Source organism: Barbus barbus (genome assembly GCF_936440315.1).
Source record: "Barbus barbus genome assembly, chromosome: 2".
Classification (NCBI taxonomy): domain Eukaryota; kingdom Metazoa; phylum Chordata; class Actinopteri; order Cypriniformes; family Cyprinidae; genus Barbus; species Barbus barbus.
The window spans coordinates 29,403,491-29,415,851 of NC_136730.1; the positions used below are offsets into that span (position 1 = coordinate 29,403,491).

Below are 12,361 nucleotides of genomic sequence, written 5' to 3' on the forward strand. Positions count from 1 at the left end.
TTAAGAGGAGTCTTACTGGATACATCAAAGATTCATGCTATCTCAGTGTTCTCAATGGTACATCCTTTACAGCTGTCAGATCCATAGTTTCTTATGTAAAGGTGCGTTGTCAGTACACATCTATAAAACCAAGATAATTTTTTTTTTCACCATCATATATACACAGGCCAAAAATATTCACATGAGGTGTGAGCTAATTCTCAGATTCAAATCCAAGACACCATGTGCTCTGCAAAAACCTCCTTCTGCTGTTTTTTTTCCTCCTGAACACAGGGTTATCCATCAAAACACAATGCATCTGCAATATGCATATAGGCTTGTGTTGGGTAGGAAGATGGGAACATGAAACAACTTCATGGCAACAGTATCCTGGCCACATTCTGAAGATGATGTAGCTGCCAGCGGAGAAATCCAGGCCAAAACACAAGAGCCGTGGCTGAAAATCTAGCACTGAATAGTGATACAAATTAAACAGCCTATAAATTGAGATTTTTGAGTTATGTTTCGGTATGCTGGCGTGTTAAAAGTCAATCTCCACATTGAGCAGATTGTCAGCTTTTGGTAATAGCCATTATGATAATGCTGCAGTCTGATAACAAACAGCAGATGAAACAAGATAAGGCAGTGCTACAGGAGAACTGCATCAGCTCCGTTCTTGTGCTGTGCGTTCACACATAGATTAGAGCCTGTCAGACCTCGTGTTTTCACAGCTTTTGTGAATGATGCAGCCAAAAAAGGGACCAAATCCCAAAAATCATTGAAATTCAGATCCCTTCCGATTGCGAACCCGGCACATCCCTCTCTGCCTCCCTATTCATTCTATTCTATTCGCTTTTTAAAGCAGTCAGTGAGGGCCTGCTTTCAGCCGCGGTGGCATAGATAGACAGAATGGGCATGCGTTTGTTTTCATTGTGGAGGGATGCGAGAATCGGACGCCATCAGCGCAGTGGCTCGTTTCTGTCACACAAAATGAGGGACTATTGAAATGGGCTGTACATAGCGGAAAAGCCAGCGAGGGGTTGCTGTGAGAGGTGACCAAGTGGCATATCAGACAGCGCACACTCACTCCAGCCTCCCACAAATGTATTCAGAAGGTCACAGAGTTGCTTCACTGCAGCAGACTCTCCCATTAAAATTTAATCATAACAGCTTTATGTAAAAAGTAAAAAATACGAGACCGGGCCTATGCCTTACTTTCTTGCTACCCTGTTTCTAAGGGTTACGTGAATGAAAATTATGTTTACGTGTTTGAAGTGACGCTTTCTGTCGTTTCGGAGAACTTGGCGTCGTATCTCCACCGATCATCTGGGTGGCTGCTGATGGCTAAATTTGCACCTTGTGAAAGACGAGAGGAAGATATCATTGATTTTATCAGTCAGACTAATCAAATTATTAGCCTGGGATGGAGTGCTGGTCAGAGGAACAATGCTAGCATAATTCAGGAAGCTCGAGAGTGATTATCCCGTGGCTAATTTCGTGAGATAAGCTCCTTCCTAATAGAACTATTGATAAAGAACTCCAAGGAGCTTGGTTTGAGCTAGATTGCTTTTGGGATTACGGTCGTCCTATATTCTCTCCACATTTTCTCTCTTCTTTTGTTTCAATTAAACCCAAAACAAAGAGCCCTGTGTTTAAAAGAGGAAGAGCGGTTGGAGTAATTACTAGCTTTGCCTGCTGGTAGCGGTGAATTTAAAGTGAATCTCAAGAGCATTAATGAGGAATGAAAAACACTTTATGAAATTATTATTAACCGTTACCGGAAAGCTGAGGGTAGGATTGACATGGGACTGGGCCCAATTAGACTTTGCGCCATGACAAGGAACCTGACAGCAGCCGTAGTTTTGCAAATTTAGCCAGACCATGGGCTGAAATAACCTATAATGCTTCATCTGGCTGATGGGTGGGCACATGCTTGATGCCGCTTACAAGGAATGGATGTGTTTTATTGTCAAGTGTAAGAGACAGAAATGCAGTACATCTGTTTCATTTCCAGCTCTTGGAGGATGCTTATTTAAACTGCAAGCATCAGATATGGCTTCATCAGTTAGTCAGAAGACCAATATTCAGGTGACAGGTCGTAACTAATTTCAATCTCAACCATGCTTGGAGTTGAAACATTCATGTCGTTTACTCAATTTATGATAGCATGAAACTTCCATACCACCAGTCGGCACAAAGAAGGGTGTTGCTCCCAGTCCTTTTTTTATGCCGATTTTCATTTTCTCTTTGAGTGTGGCAAGCTGTGAGTGTAAATCATGGGGAATATGTATTCAGATAAAAAAAGACAAGCTATAGTCTTATTTCAGCATGCTACTCTCAATTCCATATAGTGTCCATATAATACTCTTCATGCAAAAGCCTCACGTTGACAGTTTAGTCTTTTGTTTGAATGGTATAAATTTCAGCGCAGTGCTTGACATTTTCGCTTCGATAAGTCTAGAGTTCCCTATGTTTCGACATCAAGGTTCATGTTAGTTTTTCCATTAGTGGAATGTAGCTTTCCAAACCTTGGGCTTTGATCTAAATCTTACTGTCATCAAAAACAAGATCAAAAGAGAGGAGTCAAATGGAAGCAAACAGTTGGAAGATATGTCTCTGCTCTGAATGCTGCATCCGTAGGCTTAAAACCCAAGCTGATTTGGTATACAAAGTTGTTTGTGTGGGGTAGGAAGAAGACAAATGTATGGGGCAAGCAGGGCTGATTATTGATTTGGCTCAGGTCCTCACTGATTAACTGCTGTTGTAAATACCGATAAAGACACCTGCTTATGTTGTGATGAATGGTAGCAACTTGATTTGCCACCCACAACTCGGGCGGCCTTTACACCATTTTGAATGACCTAGCATCCAGATATATTTGTAAACAGTCAACATCTCATTTTCACTCAACTTTGCTTATCGGTTGTACCTATAGCAATTACTGATCAACATAGATTTCAAAGCAAATAAAACAACACAATGATCCTGTGAATGTGACTACAGCTGTCACAACTGTATCCATAAAACATTTCTTTACATAAAAATGTTAAATGTTCAGGGTATAAATGAGTTGAACATTACAGACACAGAGTGAATGGGTCACGCATGCCATTTCATAACCAGACTGCATGAGAGCAGACAGCCAATTACCAGCAATTTAGCAGATAACTATTTATGTATTGTGAATATTTAGATAGCTGTTAACCACTGATTCGCTTCATACTGTGAAATGTGTGCAGTGTGATCAGGGATGCCAGAGAGGGAGAAAAAGAGAGAGCGACAGGCAGAAGGAACGGGATGATGAATAAATAGATTGGAAGAAGGAACAAAATGAACTCCCTCAGGCCAGTATAGCCAATTAGTTGCTGCACTCTATATTCGCTTTACTTTCAACTTACAGTAGCTTTCTATTTGACTGTTGTGCCTATTATAAAACATTATGCTTAATGGTATCATTTGCCGGCACAAATGAATCATTATTTAATCCTTCTCTGAAAGAATGTAATAAAAATCAAAGTAAAATGAAACATTTTCTAATTGTGATTGCAAATAGTTTTTACTTGTGGTTAACATCAGACTGTCCTCAAAACGATGCTCATTTTCAATATTTCTAAAAAAAAAAGAAATATTAGAAATATGATTACTGTTTGGTGTTATGATTTTTATGTGTTATGTGTTTTAATTTAACTGGAATTAATGTTTCTAAAGCCTAGAAAGTTTTTCAGTGCTCTAAGACAGAGTAAAAGTATTTAATCTGTTTTCCATAGTGAGTATGGTACAATAAATAACGCTTTTTATTAAAAAACATTACACAATGATGAATCACCCCAGAATTAACACATTAGTCTTTCTTTGATATAATGTTGTTAATAAAAAGCACAAAAGCCCTGCTGTTTACTATAAATGTTTTTTCTCCCCAAAAATCTCTGGAGATCAAAACGGGTTATTAATTACTATGTAAAACATGTTGTTTCATGACTGTTTTATCTAAACTTGAAGTTAAATCACTGACTGAAGCACACATTTGCCACAACAGGAGTGTGTTTAACATGCATATAGAGAGAAAACAGTTCCAACTGGAATACACAGTAAACCCAGTGTACTTTAAACAAATGCACAAATATAGGAAGGAGAAACATTATATTCTCTAGTTAAACACTGTTGTGATTTGAATGTATTGAGTACAATTTAATATATCTTTTGTCAACTGAAACCCTTATTTGAGCCTATAAAACACAAATAAACAGGAATGTGCAAGTGGGTCACTCCCAAGCTTTGCTTATTTGTCTTGTTTGGTCAAGCCGAGGCTCACCAGCAAGGTCAGGAGTACGATGGTGAACAGGGAGAGAAAATAAGGAGACTGCGTAGCTGTAGATGGTCCGACGTGATATTTTTTCTCAAGGTTATCGCCAGGATGAAACGGAGGGGATGGAGTGGGAGAGAGAGCAGGAAGATGGACCTTTGGGTTGAATTACATTTGTACATGAGTGGGAGAGACAGAATATCATCCAGTGAGCACTCAAACACATGAGCGGTGTAACATGAAAATATAAAATCAATTCAAATGATAGCCGTCCTCTATGCTTTCAGATGACGATGAATCTCGATCCCGCCGTGACAGGCGTGTTTGGTTTCGTCTGTGTAATTTGTCTCGAAACAAAACATCTGTGAAAAACAATAGTTTTTTTTTTGTTGACAATGGTAAATCCTCATATTTGTTAAGAGCTTCAACCTTAAAAATGCATTTCTCTGTGAGGGTCTCTAGCTTAAACAGATAAATAGCTCGGTTTTTCAACGTTGGAGGCAGAATTGATTTTGCCCTCTAGTTTGACAGATAGCCCTGAAAGTAACAAATAGCAAAGAAGAGAACAAATCTTTGAAGTGCAACACTTATTAACTTCATGAGTGTTGGGAAGGTGCAGTAATCTAAAAGTGATCTAGTCCTCCATTAGGAGAGGAAGTAGGCATCAGCCGGCAAACACCTTGTGAAAAAGAAGCCTTGCTAATTCCTCCCACCCGCTGACAACAGATAATTGAAAAGCAAGTCTGCAGACCCTTTGAGTATGAACCGAATATGAACTTGTCAATTAACTTGCTCATATTTCATTGCCTGATTGAACTCGACTGATCAACAGTCTTCTGAATTTCTCCTCTGCGAAGCCATGCCATGTTGAGTTTAAGTTACAATGGATGTTGCAATATGGCAAAATAGGGCATTACATTTGAGGGTCCCGCTCTCAGAGGAGCACTATGTTAAAATAAACTTGTGGTTGACACTTTATTTCTTCCCTTCGAGCTAGCGGGCAGGGTTGAATGGTATGACCTTCCCCATGTTACTGAGGGAAAAGAACAGAGGAGAAAATGTAATTTCCACCACAAAGATCTTGGGAGAGCAACTTGCTTTAGACGGAACGCAGCCTGTCGTGTGACTGAAGGTTGGGTAGTAATTATTAAACAAAGAGAATGTTTAGTGCCGTTCTAAAACGGGAATGTTGATGCATACTCAACACATCACGATTTAATGTAAACTGCACATTTAATTCGCTTTTCGAGGGAACGGAAAATTTATGACAATTGAAATGGCTTTTTATTAGTGACGTGCTTGCTTGTTACAGAACTGGCTCGAATTGAAGAATCTAATACAAGTGCACTGCTCCCTCCTGCCATATGCAGATCTCATTGACTACAGTATATTTCTTCAAATCAATCAGGCTAAAGGAGTGCATTTCTGTCGGAATATATTGCATGCCCGGAATGGTTGGTTACACTAAAGTGCCCTGAGGTAGATATGCTTTTAAAGACACAATTCTCAGCATGGAAATGCATGCGGGGCTGTTGACTAATAAGATGAGCTATTGACCATGTGAGTGAGTTCACTATATTGAGAATTACTCCGTCAATGCAATATTCTGGCAATGCAACAGAGAGAAGCAGTTTTTTCCTTCTTCATGCATTATTCAGAGTCGCCTGACAGACTTTGATTTGTATGTTCACAGAATGGGGGCTTCCTGAGTGATGATTTAATCTTTTAATTGGATAATAAATCCAACACTTTGTGTAGTGGCTTTTCAATTGCCATCAGTTGACCACCGAGGCCAAATTAGTTTTAAAGCATTTGCATACCTTAGCATTTGGGCTAAAACAAAGGTTACAGTGATTAGGAACAAAGATGGAAGTGTGTGTGTGTGTGTATGCTATCCATCATTTTGATCTGGAAGAAAAAAAAATCAGCCAAACCATTTGTGCTAAATGATAATTAGGCTTTTTGGCTTTTCTTTTTTATTTAAACTATCATAATTTTCACTTTGCCCATTGGCAAGCATTTGCAAGTTGCAGGCCAAAAAATAGCAGCATAAATGTTTACAGTTCGCATTTTGTCAGTGGTAAAACAGGTACAAATTTCTGCCCATGAGCGAGCTATTTTCTTCCTGTGGGAGTACTATGCGACACCACAACAGTGAACAAAATACGATTTTTTGATATTGGAAGCAACGGCCATGTTTAATTAGGGAAACTGTGATCACACCATGCAGACCTACTGTAATTTTAAAGTGATTTCCATCTGCTTTTGTTTTATTTAAAACCTCCAAGCAAATTTGTCAATAATTTTAATGATCCAACACCTTTGACCTGTTCTCTCCTCAGACAAATTCTCCCAATTATAGTTAAAGGTCAAAGGTGGTTGTTTGGCAGATATTTGGGAGACATGCATATTGAACAGAAATTTGCATCACAGGAGATGTCACACATAATAACAGTTTAAACAACCCTGCTATGCCTCCGGAGGCTTGATGCCTGCTCAGCCGGGGAAGATCGTGATAGATTCAGCGTGATTAAAACATCCCGTTCTTGGCAGCTCTGTTTACGTCATGACCTTCACCCTCACACCTCCTCATGCCACACGAATCGTTTAATCGATGTAGTAATTCTCTCACAGTACCCTGATCGCTCTGCTCCCTGACTGTATGCAGATCACACTCGATAGATAAACGAGGGATAAGCACCCTTGACAATAACGGCCCTTTTGATCTAGCTGAGGAGCACTAATATGAAATTGTTATCGCTAAAACTACTCACCTTATTTCACGCTGGAACTCAAAAGAATATTTTCTTTTGTTACACATTTCTGACACACCTGAAGACACTCGGAAATGGAATCGGCAAATCTATGCATTAAACAGAGGGCTCCATGTAGGCCTTTTCTTTCACCTCTCTTTGCAGTTTCATTCGATCATAATAGTCTGGGCCATGGATCGCACAATGGACCAAAAGAAAGGGGGGCCCGGAGAGTGTGTGTGTGTGGGGGGGGGGGGGTGTATGGGGGTGGCGATTGGTGCTAGAGGGGTGTGGTTTGCAGAACTTGGCACACTGGGTGAGAATAATTAATAATGCATTATAATTTAAGCTATGACTCTGGATCATTTATTTTTAGAACATCATAGTCCTCCCATGATTTTGAAGACATTATACAACCAAACTAATACGTAGGCTAATTTACTTGAGGTTCTGACAAGATGTTTTATTTAATGCTATAAATGAGAATTAATTTAAATGAATTATGTAAAAAAATATTATCTGAATTATAAACTTTAATTGCAATCCTTTGTTATTATTTAAGGTTTGCAGCGCAGAAATGTGGCCTACTGTGTAGACTGTTTGAGAAGCTGTTTTAAACATAAAGCTTAGGCTATAAATATTCCAATGTGATTGTGATTTCAAAGGTTTAGACATAGCGGAATCATCGTAATTTAGGAATAAGATTGTTTCTGAAAAGGAATGATTTAATGATTGATCGTGCATTCATGTGAGCTTACAGCCTATGTATTATTGTATGTCACATTTACCAGACCTCAAAAGTCCCCCCCCCAGCTTCACAATTGCTTTGAGTTGTGTTGTACTTTACTCTTTCTGCATTTTGTAGGTTTTGAGTTTGGCAAATTATATTTTTAAGTGAAATATAGTCGAAAATAATAGCTACCCTTGAGATATGATACTGCAAATGTGTAAATACAAGTTGTGTTAAAATATGCACTGTACTCTTGAACCTACATAATATCATAATGCATCCTCTGAGTTTGCATAAATGTATTTGAATTCACTGACGCAAGTATTTAATTTGGGGTCACTTTCACTTGCCTTACAAATAGGAGCTACTTAAAGTTTACCTAATCAATTATTAAAGCTTGCCTGTCTACTTAACATGATTTGTATTTGACTGGTCCAATTAGCAACCTTGAGTCTCGTGGAATGTAACTCGTGTGTCATTTTGGCAAGTCCAATGTGTGTCTTGAGTTCCTTCATGTCAATTTTTCACAAGTCTCTTCACAAGCCCTAAACTAAGATCTCCATCAAAGCACACAGCTGAAAGTGGCTGTGAGATTGAAATTGAGCTTGCTCGATCAATTTGGGAAGTAAAGTTTGAAGGTTCAGGGCTTTTGCAAAGTAAAATAGTGTGAGTCAAAGTTGATTTGGATTTAACCCATTAAGAACTAAATTGTTCTACTCTAAATGTAGCCATCATGATCAAAGTAATCATGATCAAAGTAATAATAATGATAAAAAAATAACATAATATTATAATAATTATGTTATTTTAAATTATTAAATAATTATTGTATATTATTATTTTTAAAGGATTTTTTATTATTATTATTTTTTTTTTGTTAGTGCAAGTCATTGTAGGGTCATGTTCCTGATTTATGTGTCCCTTGCTCTCAATTTTTGCAATAATATACTGTATATATCATCTATTATTTATGTAGTTAAAAAATTTTTTTGGCATGCTTCAAGGCATGCTTGAATAATGGCATGCTTGAATAATGGTTCAAACCATTATTGACAATACATTTTCTTTGTTAAAAGTTAAACATCCAATATATGTTTTTATATTTCAAAAAGATCCTGCATAGTATAGGATATACTTATATCTCCCCTATAGGATTGACTTATAACTTGGCTATACTTCTTTATGACCAGCGTTGTTTATGGTTGTTTTCTTTTTCTCATACAGTCTTTTACTTTTTAATGTCTCTGTTATATCATTAATCAAGGCTCTGAGTTGCCTTTACGCAGCATGTTCCAGTGCAGTAGTCTGTTACATTTTTCAAGCATCAGCATTTTCTCCAAGACCATCTCTTGCTATTTTAAGAACAGGAGCAATATGATTGTCTCTCAGTTCTTTTGCCTTTCTTCTGCCTTGGAATGAAACTCAATCTCTCTCTATCTTTTTTCTCAGCAGGTTACCATCAAAATGGTGGCCAGAGAGGCAAGTGGGCACAGCTACCTGGTGGCGTGCTGGCAGCCCATTCTCATCCTGATGCTGGGTACCGTGCTGTCCGGCTCTGCCACTGGCTGCCCCTCTCGCTGCGAGTGCAGTGCCCAAGAGCGCTCGGTCGTGTGCCATCGGCGGAAGCTGATTGCCCTCCCCGAGGGAATTCCCACTGACACACGGCTGTTAGATCTCAGCAAGAACCGCTTGAAAGCCATCAACCCGGAGGAATTCCTTAACTATCAACACCTGGAGGAGCTACAGCTCAACGAGAACATAATTTCCGTCATTGAACCAGGGGCCTTCAGCAACCTCTTTGGCTTGCGAATACTGGGGCTACGCAACAACAAGCTGAAGTTGATTCAGCTGGGTGTTTTCACTGGCCTCAGTAACCTCACTCGATTAGATATTAGTGAGAATAAAATTGTCATTTTGTTGGACTACATGTTTCAAGATCTTTACAACCTGAAAGAACTGGAGGTGGGGGACAACGACCTGGTGTTCATCTCTCACAGAGCTTTTCATGGCCTCAGCAGCCTAGAACAGCTCACTATGGAAAGATGCAACCTGACCTCTTTGCCAACAGAGGCCTTCAGTCATCTTCACAACCTGCTGACCCTCAGGCTGCGGCATCTCAACGTCAACATCATTCGAGACTTTTCCTTCAGGAGGCTCTATAGACTCAAAGTCTTAGAGATAGCAAACTGTCCTCTTTTAGAAACCCTGACCACAAAGTCCCTCCATGGACTTAACATCACAACCTTGAGCATTACAAACTGCAATCTCACTGCCATCCCTTATGAGGCCATTCAGCACCTGGTGTACCTTCGATTTTTCAACCTCTCCTTCAATCCGATCGAGGTTGTGGAGGGCAACAAAATGCACAATTTGCTGAGGCTCCAGGCATTTCACTTGGTTGGGGGCCGGCTAGTCAGCATTGAGCCTTATTCCTTCAGAGGACTCAACTACCTTCGGGTTCTCAATGTATCCAGCAATAGTCTAAGCAGTTTAGAGGAGTCTGCCTTCCACTCGGTCGGCAACCTGGAGACACTGGCTCTTCACGACAACCCCTTGGCATGTGACTGTCGTCTCCTCTGGGTCTTTCGCCGTCGATGGCGACTTAACTTCAACCGCCAGCAGCCATCTTGTGAATCGCCAGAGTTTTTGCAGGGTAAAGAATTCAAAGACTTCCCAGATGTTCTCCCACCAAATTATTTCACCTGTCAGAAATCCAAGATCCAGGATCACAAAGCCATTCATAGATTTGTGGATGAGGGGACCACTGTCCAATTCCCTTGCCAAGCAGATGGAGACCCTGCTCCCATGATTATGTGGCAGTCTCCAAAAAAGCAATTCATCACTACTAAAAGCATCGGACGGCTGTCAGTGTCTCCGGATGGCACCCTAGAGGTTAGATATGCCCAAATACAAGATAATGGCACATACACCTGCATTGCCGTCAATGCAGGAGGAAACGACACCCGTTTGGCTCATCTACACGTTCATAGCTTCTCTCCCAATTGGCCCCATCAGCCCAATAAGACCTTTGCCTTCATCTCAAACCAGCCCAATGATAACGGTGCCAATGGAACTGGTGCGACGGATCCCTTTCCTTTTGATATGAAGACTCTCATTATCGCTACCACCATGGGGTTTATCTCTTTCCTAGGAGTGGTGCTGTTCTGTTTGGTGCTCTTGTTCCTCTGGAGCCGAGGGAAAGGCAATGCCAAGCCAAACATCGAGATTGAGTATGTGCCACGGAAAGTAGATGGAGAAAGCAGCCCGACCGAGGGATCTCACAAGATCAGTATGAAGATGATTTAAAAGACTAATCGCCATTGTGTGTGCATTACGTGAATATATGTTTTTGACAACAAACTTACCTTGAGGGAGGAATAAGGGAGTAATCTTTGCACCCCTTGCGGAATTGTGAAAAGAACAATGTTCCGGAAAAAAGCCTTTTACATTTTTTTACAGACTGTACAGATCAGTCACACAGGGATTGTGTCCTCAAAGGCGAAGCAGACAGGTCATTTGAGGGTTTCAAAAATCTGTGTACTTGTTCGGGTAAGTGTTGAAAAACATAGTCCTGTTGAAATTTGTGCAAAAGCCAGAATCAGGAGGACCGGTATGAATTCATACCTGTCCTCTTTGTCTTCTTTTCTGTACATAACTATTTCGATGTACATTGGGCAATACAGTGGTTGAATGCAGCCAATCAGAGGTTATGGGTTGTTGAGCCTACCGGAGTGCATGTGCTATATCTAGATACATGCAAAGTGTATAGGTCTAATTAAATCACTGTAAATGTCCATTACCAACTCTTTATAAGAGATCAATTTGTTGAAATTGATTTATTGATTAGACTTGACAATCATTAATATCTCAAAGGTCAAGTAAGTTCAAAATTAATCATTAAATATGGTTTGATGGTGCGATTTCAATTTTGACATAGTATCATAAAGCCAGGTGTAGCTTTGAATTTAAAGCCATTTGCTTTGACTGAACATGTGACAACAAGCTGAAGTTGACAACAAACTATTGGACCTGTGGTTGTACACTAAACTACTATTCCATCTTACAGATCTTTTTTATTCACCTACTGGTGAAAAGTTTACAATTTTATTGATTTAGTCATCAAAATGTCGTCAATTTGCCATGCTATGATGCATTTTCCACCACTCTCACGAGGCAGGTGTTGCTCGGTAGGTAAATGTGTTCTACAACCCTTGAAACTTACAGTGCTGATTTTGGGACAATGGATGGCTGTAAAACATATTAAAATGACAAGCTTTTATACTTCAATGTCTTTGCTCATTTCTTTTGCTCTGCTCTGTGAATTAAACCTTGAGAGCTGGTAAGGTACACAGGAAGATAGAGACGCTGCGCTAATGTACTGTTAAAACCGTCACTGTCCCTCATTTTACTATTCAACATTTTCTGAAAACATATTTTCTCTGTAAATACTCATTTCAGTGTTTGTGGGTAGAACACGTCATAACGTTAGTGAGAATGGATTTGAAGTGTTAAATCAACCTAATATTATAGGTTGTGTGGAGTCCTTATATACCTGACTCTTCTTAACTGAATTAACTCAAAATGCATTAGTTTTGA

At 39.6% G+C, this 12,361-nt stretch overlaps 1 protein-coding gene across 1 annotated transcript; it reads left to right on the top strand.

The window, feature by feature from the left end:
- Nucleotides 1–4,236: 4,236 nt before the first annotated feature.
- Nucleotides 4,237–12,041, top strand: LOC306882997 (leucine-rich repeat and immunoglobulin-like domain-containing nogo receptor-interacting protein 1-B). The gene is made up of 2 exons (XM_079438040.1): nt 4,237–4,293; nt 9,215–12,041. Exon 2 carries the CDS (start codon nt 9,230–9,232, stop codon nt 11,069–11,071), a length of 1,842 nt encoding a protein of 613 aa, XP_079294166.1. The 5' UTR covers nt 4,237–4,293; nt 9,215–9,229; the 3' UTR covers nt 11,072–12,041.
- Nucleotides 12,042–12,361: the final 320 nt, after the last annotated feature.